General features: G+C 50.4%; 2 protein-coding genes, 1 long non-coding RNA gene and 1 pseudogene across 3 annotated transcripts; 3 read left to right on the forward strand and 1 right to left on the reverse strand.

Moving 5' to 3' along the window:
- Window positions 1-208: 208 nt before the first annotated feature.
- LOC123089960 (uncharacterized) lies at window positions 209-887 on the forward strand (annotated as a pseudogene).
- Window positions 888-8,503: 7,616 nt separating this feature from the next.
- Window positions 8,504-9,056, forward strand: LOC123094415 (uncharacterized). The gene is made up of 2 exons (XM_044516425.1): window positions 8,504-8,602; window positions 8,721-9,056. Exons 1-2 carry the CDS (start codon window positions 8,554-8,556, stop codon window positions 8,918-8,920), a joined length of 249 nt encoding a protein of 82 aa, XP_044372360.1. The 5' UTR covers window positions 8,504-8,553; the 3' UTR covers window positions 8,921-9,056.
- A 2,415-nt stretch (window positions 9,057-11,471) lies between these two features.
- LOC123094416 (uncharacterized) lies at window positions 11,472-12,215 on the forward strand. The gene is made up of 2 exons (XR_006445822.1): window positions 11,472-11,804; window positions 11,899-12,215. It is a non-coding gene; the product is annotated as an uncharacterized lncRNA (long non-coding RNA).
- A 4,201-nt stretch (window positions 12,216-16,416) lies between these two features.
- Window positions 16,417-17,273, reverse strand: LOC123091011 (50S ribosomal protein L7/L12). Its single transcript, XM_044512402.1, has one exon. It carries the CDS (start codon window positions 17,171-17,173, stop codon window positions 16,679-16,681), a length of 495 nt encoding a protein of 164 aa, XP_044368337.1. The 5' UTR covers window positions 17,174-17,273; the 3' UTR covers window positions 16,417-16,678.
- Between the last annotated feature and the right edge of the window lie 213 nt (window positions 17,274-17,486).

Genomic DNA, 17,486 nt, shown 5'->3' on the forward strand with positions numbered 1-17,486 from the left:
CCTGGTGCCACTGTGGCCATCCTTCGCGCCGGAGTTCACGGAAGCTTCCCCGCTCTCTGGCTGCCGCCAGCACGCCATGCTCCCGCTCACCGCCGCAAGGGCCTGCCTTTCCTCCCCGGCGCCGCCGCCGAGACCCCAAACCTGAGCGGCGCCTCTCCCCCCCCCCCTTCACCGTCGCCGCTCCACCACCACACTGCCCAGACCTGCCATGATCCCCCTTCTTCGCCTTCTCGAGGCCGCGGCGGGCGCCGGCGCGCCGGGCGCGTCCTCACGACCCGTGAGGGACCGCGTGATCAACTTTGGCAAGCACAAGGGCTAGATGCTCGGCATGCTGCCGCCGTCCTACCTGTGCTGGGTGGTCGCGGAGCTCGACTATGGGGACACGCTGGTCTGGGCGCGCCTGGTGTAGAGGTGCTTGACGACCCCGTCTACATCGACCGCGTCGAGTGGGAGCACGCGCACCGCTTCCTCCGCGGCGACTCCAAGTTTGACTACATCTACAATGACGACGACGGCGACGGCCCCCTCCAGGAGATGGCCGAGCGCTTCGGCTGGGATCTCTCCGACGAGGACGGCTGGGGCCGCCTCGACTTCCGCCTCCTCGACACCTCCTACGGCGGCCGCATCCCGAGGAAGGCCGACCGACGCTAGATCACCGGCAGCGGCAGCAACAAACCCCCCGCGGCGGCGGCGCCCTGTTCGACACTGGGGCGGCCGACCCGGACGGGGCGAGGGGGAAGAGGGACGAGAGGAGGGAGCGGATGCGGACGAGGAGGGAGGATCAGGTGAGGACGGAGAAACTGGATGTGCTCGGCGTGAACGCCGACGCGAAGGATGGCCACGGTGGCACCTGGTTCGTGGGCCTAACCAGTCAGATTTGTGCTTAGCGTGGACGAAGCGAGCGATTTCGTGACTTGGTAGTTTTTTGCCACGGATTAGGAAAAAAATGGTAGTTTTTCGCACAAAATCTTAAAGTGATAGTTTTTTGACACGTTTCCGTGAAATGTGGTAGTTTTTGGTTAAATACTCTCTCCTTCCACATTCCTGTATCCTGAATTCGTGCATGTAATTGCTACTAGCTACTCATATCGAGAGAGAAGACTTGGCACCCTAACATAACCAGTTCACTTTAATTAGAAGCAATGGATCCCACGTACCCTCCCACGCTGCTCCCACATGGGCGACGGGGAGGGTGCTCCTGCTGCCGCTGCAAGCACCCTCCTTTCCTCCCTCCTCCCTCGTCGTCTCCAGAGGACTTGGCTGGGCAAAGCCTGGCCGGCGTCGGCGGTGATGGGGCATTTCGCATTCTCCCGCATGGCCTCCGCCACTGAGCGACGCGGCTGGGCTGGGACACCGCGATGGCGAGGGGTACGGTGGTGCGGCGGCGGATCCCCACGGCGGCGACAGTGCTCGAGACTGGCGGTGCATGGCAGGCTTCGAGGTGGCGCATCGTGAAGGCGAGGGGGTGGCGGCGGATTGGGATCCGCCTTGATCTGGCGCTCGTCTTTAGCTGGCGGCGCAGGCTGTGGTAGTGTGAGCTGGTGTCCTCCGCGGTGGCGGCAATGGCGTTGGCGTGGTGGAGGTGGCGGTGTGGTGGCTGTCCTAGTGCTCTTATCGCCTCACGGTAACGATCTGCATGATCAGTCCTCCTCGATCTAGGCGTCGACGTGTTCCAAAACTGCTCCTGGAGATGTTGACCAAGCATATATGGATCAGATAGACTCCGGTCGTGTGCATTCATATCAGCCTACGCGGCTCCATGAGAGCGTGGCGCGAAGCTCCATTGTCTGTTGAGACCATGGGACATGCAGGTATCTCGATTTCCATGGCGTAGCCAGCGGTGGAGAAAGTCGTGATGGCTAAGATCAGGAGATCGGGGGAGATCAGTAAGGCGGGGGGGAGGGGGCAACCTTGGTGGCGTTGATAACTTTCAGAAGCAATAGTGACAAGTGGGGGTGGCAGCAGTGGCGAATTTCATTTTTGGTGATGCTCCTCGGGTGCCGAGTCGTGATTTTTAGGGTGAAAACCTAAGGTCTCACATTCATTGGTTGTGCGAGGCAATTGTCTTGCTAGAGGTATTGTATTGAGAGCTCGGACTTTCTCCAGGTGAAAACCTCAGATCTTGGAGGCAACGCTTGTGTACTGTAAGTTACCTTTTTGAAGGCGTTGTTTTTGGAGACATTTTTTATTTTCCGGGTGTTGTCTTTGGTGGTGGTTTGTGTGCTACTGCTGAGAGGAGTTGATTACTATGGTGAGGCATTTTTTTCGGCCTGTGTGTATTCTGGATGTTTTGAAGACATTTTGTTAGCACAAAAGCTAGGTGTAATCAATATCTTCGCGATATTAATATATTTTTATTTCAAAAATAAAAATGGAAGCAACGAATATGCTTCGCCATACTTGATACTTCAACTCCAAGCAGCTAATCTGCTATGCCTTATGGTGGACGGATCTCGATAAACAACACTAGAAATAAAGAAAGTGATCCCGTCAGTGGCGCCTTGAAGCCCATGCCGAGCATGTTGACCACCGGCACCACGTGCGGCTCTGCCTTGAGGGGTTGCCACTGCACGCTTGGGAGGAGCAGCCCATCGCCATGTCCATCGGCTCCGCCTGCTCGGTGGATTACGTGGAGCCGGCATCCAAGATGAAGACAGCGACTGAGGTGCTGGCGGTATGGGCATGGACGTCCAGCCCAGCCAACGTGCCGCGTGTGAGCTGGGTCACGCTACCAGGAAGGAACGGCGGCGATCCCATCTTCGGGAGGCGTGGCCTGGAACACAGGGTGATTGTTCACCTGTCCATCCACGAGGACCCGACCCAAGGGCCAAACATCGTGTCCCAGGGATACGACTATCACATGGGCATTGTTGATGGCGAAACAAAGCCGAGGGACAGGCGGCAGCGCATCTCCAGGACGGTCGACCCTCATAGGCGGGACCGTGATGACGACCGTGACCGCGGCCATCGTCGGGAAGATGAAGGATGCCGTGGCCGCAAGGACTCTAGGGACGGCCAGGGCTGGGGAGCCAGAATCCGTCGCAGTCTCTCCTGACAGCCCCGGGACCATGACCATGGCCGCGACCGTGACTCCGGTCATGGCGGTGGAGGCGATGGGAGGCGCAGGCAAGGAGCGTCTCCACCACGCATGCTTGCAGGTTCTGGCTCGGCCAGCGCTGATGGGGTGCGTGCGGCGGAGGGCAACGTCATTGCTCCTTCATCCACGCTGCTTGATGGGCGTGGCCGCAGCCCGGTGAGGCAGGCCTCGCCGCATGGGGCTAGGCGCCGTTCAGCGGAGAGCCTCACACCGCAGGCCTCTCCTCCGCTCTCACCAACCACGGTGTTGCCGCCCTCGCCCCGTTCCAAGTGCGGCGAACTTGAGAGCGCTGCTCTCGCTTCCAGAATCGCTGTTGTGAGCCCGCAGGTGGCCCTGCTCTGTTCCCCGGTGCGCATGGCCACTCCATCCCCAACTGGCTCACGTCCTCCTGGGTTCGAAGCTTTGCCAACACCGCCCCTTCTCTCCAGCACGACGCCCAGGCGTACGCCCCCCTTGATGCCTGGGGCTGCTATGGTGGAGAGCTCAATTCCAACGGGATTGGAGGCTCTGTTTCAGCCAAGGCAGCAGCCTCTGCTTCCCTTGCCGGTTTCCTCCCCAGTTAAGGCCCCAACGCACAGGCGCAAGACCCTGGCTAGCATGCACATCACCACCAATGGTGGGTTCTCGCTGAGACGCAACAGTGCATGGATCATGGCTCGCGGCGCTGGCGTTGCCACTGCCATGGCCAAGGAGGCGCAGGAGCTGCTCTGCCGCTCGATTGGCATTGTGCAAGACGGGGAGGATATCACAGACAAGGCGTTGAAGGCGTTCGAAGACCAGTTCAAGGAGCAACTCCCAGAGGCGGTCATGGAAGCCTTGCGAGGCTTGTTCAAAGTAGATGATGCTGTTGCTGTAGAGGTGGAGGAGGCCCTAATCAACCACGGGGGCGAGGCTGCGATTGACCATGAGGCCACGGCAACGGCGCCGTCTGCCTAGGTCCCTATTGTCTGCCATTGGGTTCCATAGTTCCTTATGATAGAACAATATTATGTAGTTCAGTCTACGTACTATAAGGGGTTGTTCATGGATGCATGCTTGGATGCCATGACAGTGAGGTGGGTTGAGTGTAGAGACCACCTGATGTTATTTTGGTGTTTGTCCATGCTGCCTGTGTGGAATGCGAGATAGAGAAGCCCAAATTGTCTTCTGGGCGATGCTTTCAGCCGGGCTGTGGCTGTGTTAGGGTCTGTGCTAGTTTCCATATGTTAGGAGAAAACATCAACTTTCTTTGCTGGAATGTAAGGGGCCTAAACTGTGTCAATCGGCGTTCCACCGTCCATGAGACCATTGAGGCAACAACCTGTGATGTAGCCTGCCTACAGGAGACCAAACTTGATCATATGGACCAATTCATTGCCTCTTACCTGGGTGGTAATAGGCTCCGCAGCTTTGCTCATCGGCCAGCTACTGGCACTAGGGGTGGCATACTGATGTTATGGGACGACAATGCGGTCCAGATTTCGGACGTGGTCAGCACCGTCTACTGTCTCTCGGCCATGGTTCTCATACGTGCAACTGGGAATATGTTCAAGATCACTACGGTGTATGGCCCAACTGAACCTTCTTGCAAAGACGCATTCTTTGCGGAACTGCTCGCCCAAAAGCCAGCGCCCGGGATCAAATGGCTCGCGTTGGGCGACTTCAATCAAATCTATCGCGCTAGGGACAAAAATAAGCGAAATATCAATCAATCGCTCACGCATCAACCGTTTTCGCAATGCCCTTCATGCTTGTGAGCTCAACGAAATACATCTTCAGAACCGCAAGTTCACTTGGAGCAATGAAAGGGATAACCCGACTCTGTGCAAGTTAGATGCATTTTTTTGCAACGTCGACTGAGACACTTCCTTCAGCACTCATGTGCTGCATGCCCTCTCCTCATCGCTGTCCGACCATTGTCCCCTTCTTCTTGCGGATGATAGTGGGCCCCGTAGGCCTCGAACCTTCAAATTCGAGAATTTTTGGACGTCCATGCCGGGATTTAATGAGGTGGTGCTTAACGCTTGGAATGAAGATTGCCATCATTTAGAGCCTTATCAGAGGCTTTTTCACAAGCTCAAGAAGACAGGGCTAAGACTCACTGAATGGAGTAGGAAATTATTCTCCAGCTCTAAGCTGCACCTCCATGCCGCTCTGCTCACGATCCTTCGGCTGGACACTGCTCAGGAGGGGTGTGCGCTCTCCATCCCTGAGCAAGATCTGCGGACCAAGCTCAAACGGAGGGTCGTGAGTTTGGCGGTATTAGAGAGAGCAAGGAAGAAGCAATGTGCGAGAATTTTCAATCTGAGAGAGGGTGGCGCCAACACCAAATTCTTTCACCGGAGGGTGAACGCGAGACGTAGGAAGAATCACATTCACAGGATACAACACAACAATGGTTGGTTTACAGACCATCAACAAAAAGAGAACTTGATCTATGAGCACTTTTCCAATGTTCTTGGAAAAGGGACCAGGAGGTCCATGGACTTCAATTGGGATGAGCTGGGCCTCGAAGACCAGGACCACGAGTTGGGCAAGCTTGACTCCACCATCACCGAAGCGGAAGTTAAAGCTGCGATTGATCAGATGCCATGCGGCAAGGCACCGGGGCCGGACGGCTTCACTGGCATCTTCTTCAAGCACTGTTGGCCCATCATCAAAGTGTACTTGATGAATGTCATCCACTGTTTTGACACCCTCCACACGGCCAACCTAGAGTGGCTTAACTCAGCGAACGTGGTACTTCTCCCCAAGAAGGAGGGAGCAGAAGGGATCTCTAACTATAGACCTATTAGCCTTATCCATGCCGTTCCTAAGATCATCGCTAAGGTGCTTGCCAACCGCCTCGCCCCTCACATGCACTCGCTCATCTCCAATGCGCAAAGTGCTTTCATCAAAAGGAGAAGTATCCACGACAACTTCATGTATGTGAGGGGTCTTGCTCGCAAGCTGCACAAAAGTAAAACGCCTTCACTCCTCTTCAAGCTCGACATCCGGAAGGCATTCGACTCGGTCCGATGGGAGTACATCATTGATCTTTTGCAAAGAAGAGGGTTCCCACCCAAGTTTCGCAACTGGATCACCGCCTTGCTTCATACGTCCTCCTCAAGGATATTGCTCAACGGAGTGGTCGGTCCTCCGATCTTGCATGCATGCGGCCTTCGACAGGGGGACCCTATCTCACCATTACTCTTTGTCATCGCGATTGACCTGCTGCAGAAAATCCTCAACCTTGCAACCACCCATGGTCTCTTCCATAAGATTCAAGGACGGAGGGCAATATTCCGCACTTCCCTCTACGCCGATGATGCGGCGGTTTTCATGGCCCCTATCAAGGAAGATATTGAGAACCTCTCAAAGGTGCTCACCTGCTTTGGCAACGTGTCGGGCCTATGCACCAACTTTTAGAAGAGCTCGGTTGTCCCAATTCGTTGTGAGGCTATTGATCTAGATGCGGTTCTTGCTAGCCTGCCGGCCACCAAGGTTGCCTTCCCCATCAAATATTTGGGTCTACCACTTTCGGTTTGGCATCTTCGGAAAGGGGACTTCCAATTTCTTGAAGATAAGGCGGCGGCACGGCTTGTGCCATGGGATGGGCAGAACATTACGGCCATGGGGCGATGTGCTCTTGTCATGTCAGTCCTCACTTCACAGCTGACCTACCACATCATCTCCCTCAACCCTCCTGCCAGCACACTTCGTAACTATAACAAGATCCAGAGGGCTTTCCTTTGGGCGGGCACAGACAAGGCCACCGAGGCCAAGTGTAAAGTGAATTGGCGCAATGTTTGCCGCCCAACCGACCTTGGGGGCCTTGGTGTCATCGACCTCACCAAGTTTGCGCGGGAGCTACGACTTAGATGGCTATGGTTCGAATGGAAGGACCCAACTAAGAGGTGGGTTGGCCTTGACAACCCTTGCGACAAGATGGATTGGGCTCTCTTCTGCGCGTCTTCGCACATCATCATTGGCAATGGGGCCCGTGCACCTTTCTGGGATTCACCTTGGATCAATGGGGTGGCGCCCTTGGACTTGGCACCGCTCATTTTTGATATCTCCTCGAGAAAAAAGTGGAAGGTCCGAGAGGCCATGCATGGCGATGCTTGGCTTGAAAAAATTAGATTACCCATGGACTGGACAATGGAGCACATTACACAAATTGTGACTCTTTGGGCTCGCTCTCGGTATATTCACCTTGTGGACGGAATACAAGATGACATTATATGGAAGCATACGACAAGTGGTCACTACTCCGCGACCTCGGCATATAAGGCTCACTTCCTTGGCGCCACACGATCACCCATGGTCCAGACGATCTGGAAGGTTTGGGCGCCCCCAAAAGTCAAATTTTTTGCATGGCTTGCAACTCAAAACCGACTTTGGACGGCGGATAGGCTCCAGAAGCGAGCTTGGCCAGATTGCGGTTTATGTCCTCTTTGCAAGTAGGCTAATGAAACGGTGGATCACCTCTTCTTCAAGTGTCGTTTCACTAGGAGACTTTGGGGCTTGATCAAGGACTGGCTTGGGCTAGACGGCATGGACACTTCTGGCTGGAATGACGAGCGCTCCATCAAGGATTGGTGGATCAACATGTCCGAGGAAAACGTGGCAAATCGGAAGGCAATGGCAACCCTCACCATGCTGTCTTGCTGGACTATTTGGTGTGAGCGAAATGCTAGGGTGTTCCAACAAAAATCGACGCTACCATCCATCATATTTGGTAACATCAAGAATGAGGCTAGGCTTTGGATCAGGTGCGAAACACTTGGGAAACATCATGCCGCGAGAGTAGAATCTATGTATCTTATCTTGCTTTTCTGTTGTGAAAGCAACTCTAAACTTCTTCTTAATTAATGGATGAGGCAAATCTTTTGCCTCCGTTTCGGAAAAAAAATCCAGAGTAAAATGATTTTCTTTTTTGTGGGTGATCCAGAGTAAAATGTTGAATGCCAGAAAACTTTTCCAAGCTCAAGGTAAGAAGGTCAACAAAATCCAGGCCAGGAAAGTTGTTGCTAACTTCAGAGCTCATCTCCCGCGCTATGTGAACCCCACGACGCGACTTTTGAGCGGTCAACTTGCAAAAGATTGGACGCGGATCCATCCAGCACGGCACCCCTCACATACTCAGATCCGCGCGCCACGTGATGCTGCTTCAAGTCAGAGGAGGCGCGCGACCAAGTCAGCAACCTATTCTGACTCTTCGCCCTGGATCGAATCGGCCGGACAAAGCGTGCTGAGATCAACGCGAAGCCTGGCCATAGTTATGAAATCCACGACGCCGGCGTCGACGCAAGCACGTACGCACCGGAGTACGTACATCAGTACCTTGCGCCATGCAGTTTGGCTGAACCGAAAGCCCTACGTACACCCACAGCTCCCCTATATAAACGCACCGGCGCCGCGCTGCAAAGTGCAAACACAGATCGCACGGCCCCAAAGCAACACACGAAATTAAGCAAGCGCACACACACGCCAGCATGGCTGCCACCATGAAGCTGACAATCACCTTCCTCCTCCTCGTCTCCGGTATGTCTCCCCAACCGTGTCCTTGACTCCTTATGCTTCAGACCATGTACGCACACCTGTGTGACACGCTTTCTCTGACCGCTTCACTCTTGCTTGTTCATTGTCGTGGATCGAGCAGGGCTGGTGGTGTTCGGCGACGCCAAGAAGGCGCCGTGCGCCGTGGTGTGCGTCCAGGGAGGGCACATCACCTGCGACAACTACCCCGGGCAGAAGCTCGACGGGTGCGACTGCCAGTGCGCGCCCAAGGACGGCAAGGGCTGCGTGCTCCACCTCAACAGCGGCTCCACCAACCAGTGCACCACCACGCCGGAGTACTGAGATGAATTACATGCGTTCGTCATTGCTGGCTTGAGACCGTTCAATGAAGCTGCAAGTGTGTCGTGGAATAAGTAAAGTATAATGTAAGCTTGTGTCAGTGGAATAAATAACGAAAGGAACGCAGTCTGTGGATCAAGTTTCATAGCAGGGCCAGGCACATAAAAGGAAACCGAAAAAACACCGAATTAGCTAGGAGTATCGGAAACAGCCGAGTGAGCGCACATGATCAAAACAATAGCTCAAAATGGTTATTTTTGTAGCGGCGGGACAGTGTGTCGATGTGAATTTTGTGAGGAAATAACGACCATAATTTTGGTATTGACGGCCGCTTTTATCACCTCTGAATTTACTTCCATGGTTACTAAAATGAGGAATGATTACACCCCCTTAAAAGTTGAACGGAGCTCTAGTAATCCCTGTTTTCGAACCATCGCTTGGTTAACGCCTTTGAAAAAGTAGCATCTACACGATGTGATCCCTTGGATTGTATATATAGCCTTGCTCATCGTCAATAAAAACAGTAGCTCATTCTCAATCTCATTTTTACTTCAACATTGCCAATTGTTTGGCATTGTGATTCCGTTGCACGGTTCGAATAAATTCTATGAGCATAATGTGCTGAGACACATCAAAGATTTTAGGCGCATGATAGATTCAGTTCAGCGAGCGTGCACAGAGAATTGACCAGATGTGTTGCCCTACTCACTTTTCACTCTTCCTTGTTAACTTTGGACGAGAAAGCAAGAAGAGTTGTGTTCTTGAGAAGCACTAAGCGCTGCTTTCCATTAACGAAGTAGTAGTGATTGGCACTTCGATAAAAGAATGCAATATAATGGCCATGTGTTTCAAACTTTCAATGATCCACTAACTCTGGATCCAAGCTGCGACCACTGATAAACAACACTGGAAGTAAAGAAATGAAACAATGATGGTTGTTTGAGTGGACTATCTTTGATCGAGAGCCCGATGTTGGATGCAAGATAAGTTTTCTAAGCACCAAGTTGGGTGGTTAACAGAATCCAGGCCGCGGAAGCTTTGCTAACTTGGGGTGATCTTAAGGGGTTAGTTGTGATTGGCATGGTAGACTGGCTTAAACAAGTGGTTCGTGAGTTGCCCGCTGTATATGTGGCCTTGGCACTACTATGCCTTTGAAAGGATCGAGCAGGTCCCGTGATCCCATGACGCGTCGCTAAGGTCTATGAGCTTGAGCACTTGGATTCATCTCGCTCTCCACTTCCTGAGGTGGTTTTAGACCTGGGTCGAGGTGACCTGCCACGAAACTAGACCACCTGCTTGGCAACAAGGTTCAAATGCACCTCCTTAAAGCCTTTATCAGTACTCACCCCACTGGCTATGATTTCACACATTTTATTAAGCACTAATGTGGACAGGAACGACCATTACATGGAGTTCCCCCTCCCATCCTTTTTGCCTTGATGGTTGCCTTTTGCGCAGTAGTAGCAATTTGACACGACCAACACATATGATGTAGGCACAAATGGTGAAACCATACTAAACACCTCGAAAATATCTGAATCGGGAGTCATCTGCTCCTTGATGACATGCTAGGACTCCTCGGCATAGGACGTTGATAACCGGCTCTCAGACACGACAATGGTCTGACTAAACTCTTGCGTGCCCATATCTTACAAGCGCTAGCATCAGCAAGAGTGAAGAACACTAGACATCGACAGTACGAACGAACGATAAACATGGACAGTATGAGCGAACACTAAAAATAGACAGCATGAACGAGCACTACACATGAACAATATGAACGGGTACTACACAAGTACAGACAGATCATCTAGTTCAACACGGCAACATATGAATGTTCTTCAATCTCAAATTATACCAAGGAGTTTAACACACTACCATGCTTGGAAACTACTAGCATACTACAAGTTCATCACCACTAGCTACCAATCCTTGCTGGCATGGAAACAACTCCTAGCATGCTACAAATTCATCACACCTAGCTACCAGAACATGACATTCTCATTTGATAGTGTACAATGCTACAACATGGTCACAACCTATCACATGCTCACAGATCTAGCTAGAACGAGTAAGTAAAGAGGAGGGGGTGATCGAACTCACAACGATCGATGCAACCGAAAGGAGGCGCGGAACATGTAGGAGAAGAGGAGGACTCGAATCAAAGAAGCGCCGCTTACCTGCTCGTCGGTGTCGTTCCACGCGGAACGGAAAGCTCAAAAGGGGGGAATGGCGGCGAGAGTTTGGGCGGTGAGATGAGGGTGGCTATATAGGGCGATTGGATCAACGGGGGGTGACCCCAATGTCCCGGAGATCGCGCCATCTCCGTGGTTGCAGGTGGCCAGCGTCGTGTTCCCTTCCCCTGCATTGCCCGAGCCTGGCTCGGGGGAAACGGCTGAATCGACCGTTCCTAGCGGGTCTGGCTCGAAGGTGGTTTAACTTCCATGCCATACAGACCACAAGGTGAACGCAGGCAACGGCCTAATTTCGCCCCGCGCGGGCCAGGTTGGGCTCCAAGCATGCAACCAAACGCGTCCCAGATGGCCGACGACGCAAGCACGTACGTACGTAGTACTCCATATCAGTACATGCGTATCACGTGATTTCGTGTCAAATCTCTACCGAGCCTTAACTACGCGGCAGAAAGTCAAAAGGGCGGCGGATCCATCGACTCCAACGAAAGCCGTACATACGCCGAGTGATAAGCAAGCGATATAGCAAACCACCCAGAGCTTCTCTGTATAAAACGCACGGGTGCTGGAGGCAACCACCACAGATCGCACGGACTCAAAACGCAGCGCACGAAAGCACACACGCACGCAAGCTACAAGCATGGCTGCCACCATGAAGCTGTCACTCGCCTTCGTCCTCCTCCTCTCAGTCTCAGGTACGTCCCCATCCGTACGCCTTACACGCTTCAGCTAAGCACTCCCTCTGACGCTTCGCGCCTGCTTTTGCTCCTCGCTGCGTGGACCGAGCAGGGCTGGTGGTGTTCGGGGACGCCGGGGCGACCTGCGACACCATCCGCTGCATCCAGGGAGGGAACATCACCGCAGGGATGTGATCCAGGGGTGTCACTGCGTGTGCGCGCCCAAGAACGGCAAGGGCTGCGTGCTCCTCCTCCACGACGGCTCCACCTACAACTGCCCCACTACCAAGTGCTGAAACTACTACGTAGTACACTGCACGCGTTCGCCGTGTTCATCTTGAGCTCTCGTGTTTTACCTGCAAAAAAAAAAAAAAGAGCTCTCGTGTTTGAGTTTGAGTTCAATAAAGCGGCAACCGTGTCTTGGAACAACCGACGAATGGAACGGCAAGTTTGTGTCCTGGAATACTTGCTGAATTCATTGGAATCCACCTGGATTTGAAAAATATCCGAAACTTGGAATCATGTTGAACTGCGTGCTTCCTAGCTACTCCCAGCCAGACCCGTTAGGAACGGTCAGTTCGGAGGGAGGAAATTCAGAGGAGGGGGGAGGGGTTACTGTTAGGATGTTTAAGTAAACTAGTAAAGTGTACACTTCATAGATGTAGGATTTTCGGATTCTATACAAGTACAATGATGAGAAAACAGTTTGCATTGGACTGCTCACTATTCAATTTCAGCTTTCACGTAATAGTGAAAATGTAACACATTACGGATACTTCATTTTTGCACGATGATCAGCCCTAATCACCGCACCGGTCAGAAAATGGATCCGGGCAGACGAGTCGTTCCCCTCGGCGATTCTCTCCTTGACTATGGACTGCTGCATCCAGGTGAACGGGAAGAAGAAATGCTTCGGAGGTTTCCCGTGGCACTTGCTGTGCCAGTCTATGATACAGGAACGTCACGCATCTTGGAGCTTCACGGCTGATTTGATCACACGCCTGACATAGCTCACCATGTAGTCTTCAAACTGAAAACCAAACATGGTGAGCGTGGCCAGATTGGAAAGAAGTGAAGCCACAGCAAACAAAACGCTGTTATTCCGGTCGAACCCTAATCTGACAACAATGCCCTGCAAAAAAAAAAAAACGAATAACCACCTTTTCGCAGTCAAATCCCAACTTCAGGTCTCGCACAGAGATATCCCCAAGAAACTTGCTTGACTTAACCATCCTATGCCAACTAAGACCAACGTTGGAGAGGCCTACAGCCTCAAGCAGTGGAACATGACCAAAACTTATCGGATCTTGGAAAGAGATCCATCCCTCAAAGGCCACTCGTGTGTGTTTTGGGAGTAGGCTGAGCACAACTCTTTCAAAATAACAATCGATGATAGCAAGCTCACGGAGCTGCGAGTGTTCAACTTGCAGCTTGGCAGTACTTGCAGAGTCACAACTGAACAGATGTAGATGCTTCAGTCGCTTGCAAGTATTTTTTCAAGCACACGCAAGAGCATTGCGCGCTTTTCCATTTAAGAAGGGAGAAAGGACATTTACAGAGTAATTACACGCGCATAATGCGCAGTCCACAGTTCTAGAGATGTATGATTCAGCAAACCTCAAATTCTGTAGGTTGAGGCGTGCCAGACCACAAAATGCATCTTTACAAACCTCAAAGAACGACATGAACCGCCTGCCATAGCTGACCAGGTCATCGTCGTCACGATCTAGGTTATTCATCTCTGTCAAAACCATGAACTCGGCAATGTCAAGCCTAACTAAGCTGTTGAATATCTGCATCCCATTTTCATTAAACTAGCTTAAGCCTAACTGCACATAATCTACATGTACAAGAAGCTGAGTGCAGAGATTTTGCTCACATAACAGCTTCATGAAAGGAATACTCATGTGTTTATAGGCCTTGGTTATCTAGCCTGTTTTCGGTTCCCTTTTGGTTGCTGCAAATCATGGTCAAAGAAATGCTTGCACATAAAGAAATGGTACAGAAAATTGCAGTTTTTAGCAGAAATTTTGAATTAGGAGTGTTATGAATTGACGGGTCAAGTTTATCACTTTTCAATTGTGGAATGTACCCACATGTCCAAGCTGATGTAGCAGATGTGCCTGGCCGTCTACATCATCGACATGTTCAGGCCTAGGAACAACATGTCTTCCTGGTACGGTTCACGGAGGCTGCCGTAGCGACAAGGAGGCAATTTATAACCAGAAAATTCTCAAATGTTATGTTGGTGCGTTTATAATGAATTATGTTTTTTTTAAGAAATCTGAAATTTTTCACCGTGTTATCCAAATTATGTGCTTGTTCTCAAGAATTTAGTGATATTCTTCTTTGTCCAATGTATGTAGTCTTCTAGAGCCTGTGTTGTGGATTTAGCTTTACTTCCATGACAAACCCCATCACACCCTGTATAACCAAACAGTCAACTGTTGACCTGTTGTGGAGGGATTTAGTGGCAGTGGGTTTGAAACCAACATGGATCCACTCAAACCCCATGGTGATTAGTTCCCTGTTGGGAACAAAACCCAAACAACCGAACAAGGCCTAACGGAGTGCAGAGTTTCAGTAGTCACCGTGTAAACGGAAGATAAGACCAGGCAGTCATGCACTATGTTGCAGTGTTCGCAGCTAAACTGATGTGATAGAAACCGGACTGTTAGATCAGAAAAAAAAATGGCAGAATCAACAGCTGATTCAGCCAACTTCAACGCCCATATACATTGCTGCAACAAGTAAGCAACCAAAACAGACACAAAACACAAGGTACAAGCACAGCAATAATCTTCACAGAAATACTTAAGAATATTTAACTGGTAAATTCCCTTGCACAATCAAAATGTCATACCATACATTCTAGACAGGTTATTCTGCGCATCATTAATTTGTTTAACAAAATCTGGTTCTTCCTCGGGAAAAGTATTAAATCTCTACAGCATGTTACAGATCCAACACTTCAAGGTAATATGCCTACCTTGCTTTCTCCAAACTTTCACAGGCAAAAGGATACATCTGGTTGTCTAAATTGTAGCACAGTCAGGATGGTTTAAAAGCACAACATATGGATCAAAACAGACGAAGCCAGATGATGACAATTACCACAACTATAATAAAAAGCAAGTTAGAAGACCCATGTGAAAGGTGCTTCAATAATCAGAGGTTAAAGCTTCGGTATTGTCTTCAGAGTGGTCCCTTGGTACACATAATTTCAGTGCTTGCATATCTATGTAGAATTTCGATTTTCCACTTTCTCCATGCGACCTGCTCTTGCCAATGCACACCGAGGAAGGCGTTTTCTCTTCATATGATGGAGCTAATGGCAATTGGCAACCACTGAAGCAAAGAGTTTGGCCTTTCTTTGACACTAGTATACATCAAGGGCATAGGAGCAGGAGCTTACCTGCTTTGTATAGTTATGCTTCAACATTGTGAAGACAGGGATTTACAAAACTGATAAATTTGTACTGTTAAAACAAAGATTGGTTTTGTCGCCTGTTACAAATCACAACAGAAGCGCCTAAATCTTATAGATCTGACAAAATTAGTAGCATTCCTCGTGCCAAAAAAAATTCAAGTGTTAGTTTTCACCAAAAGATGGAAAAATATATATTGATCCTTCATCTTTAAACTTCAATTGCATCCTGCGTGGAAGATATTCAAAATACATTTGAGATTGAAAGAGCATGAGTCGCCATTTTTACTTCTTGAAAAATGCAGCTACATATATTCCCCATCGTCAGAGTGTTTTCAAATTCTCGTATGTGCACCAACCAATACAACTATGTAGTTTCACATGTCGGTGACTGAATGAAGTAAAACAAGAAATCGCCAGGCACCCAGACCCTAACAACAACCAAGCATCTTGTGTCACAGACCAGTTTCACAAATCTATGTGTCACTGAATGAGAAGGCTAAGCTAACAGGTGTTACAGTAACCCAAAGCATAGAGAGAAGTGGTTCTCTGTTTCCAGTGTTTATGCTAAGCATGAGTATACTTCAGAAAACTCATGGCATCTCTATATAAATAGCTGACAGAACGCTCAACTAATAGGGATAAACTTCTGCTTGACCCCACAAACCAATTAACATAGGCCATCTGAGTATAATTATTATAAATTAAAAAAAATCTAAGAGTATACCGAGCAGAATTTTCACAAACATAATCAACTAATAAGCACAGCCATTTCCACATAGTCATACCATCTGTGGTTATCTCCAACAACACCCTCGGTAAGTGTACTTCAGCAAGGTCTCATTTCAACCACAACATAAATAGTTTGCAGTTAAATGTACCTTGGACTATCTCAGCAGCTCAAACATTTCATATGTATCCATATACTGCAGAAGCGCAAAACATATAGAAGGCCACATTACTATTTCAACTAATTACTCCCATCTAGATCAAAGCTTTTGGTCTAGTTCGAAACTTCGAATTAGTAACAAGCACTGACGGACATAATAAGACCTCTCTAAAATCTCACTTCCTGTTACTGCAAACTTCACAACATCCTACTACCTAGCAACAGCAGAACACAGATACATGAAAGATGCATTACCTAGATACCCTGTGCAAAAAACAAATCACTACTGGCAATGATAAGATAGAAATCCAGTCTCAAACTAATTGCTCTGTTCTAAGAAATGCATTCTCCCTTGCTCACACTCAAGCAAACAGTCATAAGACAAAGCTCAAAGCTCTATCATCAACTCTATAACCATGATCTCAAAAGCTCAACTGGCATTTCCACTATCAACGAGAGGATATCTAGAGTCAGTCTCGTTAATTATTGACTCCTTGGTTCCAAAATTTCTCTAATTCCTTCGTACAATAAACAGGAAGAAATCAAGAAGCAAAGGCATACAGAGATCTCGTCCTCTCACTCGAGAACAATCTTGGCGCCCAACGCCCGCATCTTCTCGGCGATGGTCTCCGCCTCCTCCTTGGGCACCCCGGCCTTGAGCACGGCGGGCGCCTTCTCCACGAGCTCCTTGGCCTCCTTCAGGCCCAAACTCGTGATCGCCCTCAGCTCCTTGATAATCTTGAGCTTCGCCGCGGCGTCGAACCCCTCCAGCTTCACGTCGAACGCCATTTTTTCCTCCTTGGGTTTCGCCTCCTCGGCGGCCCCAGCGCCATCTCCGGCCAGCGGAGCCGCGCCACCCATGAGGATGGCTAGGGGAGGGAGCTGGTCGACGCCGAGGCGGCCGCGCAGGGCATCCGCGAGGGAGGATGCCTCGATGAGGTTGAGGCCGCAGATCTCGTCGACGAGACCGGAGACCCGCGGGGTCGGGGTGACGGCGGTGGAGAACGCGGCGGCGCAGGACGGGCGCGCGGCCGGGAGGAGGCGGCGCAGGTGGAGGAGGCGGGAAGCCATTAGGGTTTTGGTGGGTCAGCAGAAACAGAGGGGATCAGGGGACTGACGATGCGGAGTGGCGGAGAAGGAAGACGAGACAGCACATGCTATGAACTGAATACGTATTCACAGCTCTACGTAAATAAAGGGAGAGGGCGTATGTGAAGGATAATTATCGGAGGACAGTTCTTTTGCTATTTACTCCCTGTGTACCGAAATACTTGTAGATAGTTTCCCCAACTACAAGTATTTCGGTACAGAAGGACTATATCTGAAGAAAGACAATTGGTATTGCGATTTATCTGAAGAAGACAACTGGTTTGTATACCACGGT

This window comes from Triticum aestivum, chromosome 4B, assembly GCF_018294505.1.
Source record: "Triticum aestivum cultivar Chinese Spring chromosome 4B, IWGSC CS RefSeq v2.1, whole genome shotgun sequence".
Taxonomy (NCBI): domain Eukaryota; kingdom Viridiplantae; phylum Streptophyta; class Magnoliopsida; order Poales; family Poaceae; genus Triticum; species Triticum aestivum.

Bases quoted from the DNA above. Each gene is read 5' to 3' on its own strand.
- LOC123091011 (XM_044512402.1), bottom strand. From the start codon at position 17,173: ATGGCTTCCCGCCTCCTCCACCTGCGCCGCCTCCTCCCGGCCGCGCGC.
- LOC123094415 (XM_044516425.1), top strand. From the start codon at position 8,554: ATGGCTGCCACCATGAAGCTGACAATCACCTTCCTCCTCCTCGTCTCC. The intron at 8,603-8,720 runs GTATGTCTCCCC...TGGATCGAGCAG, and splicing joins CTTCCTCCTCCTCGTCTCCG to GGCTGGTGGTGTTCGGCGAC.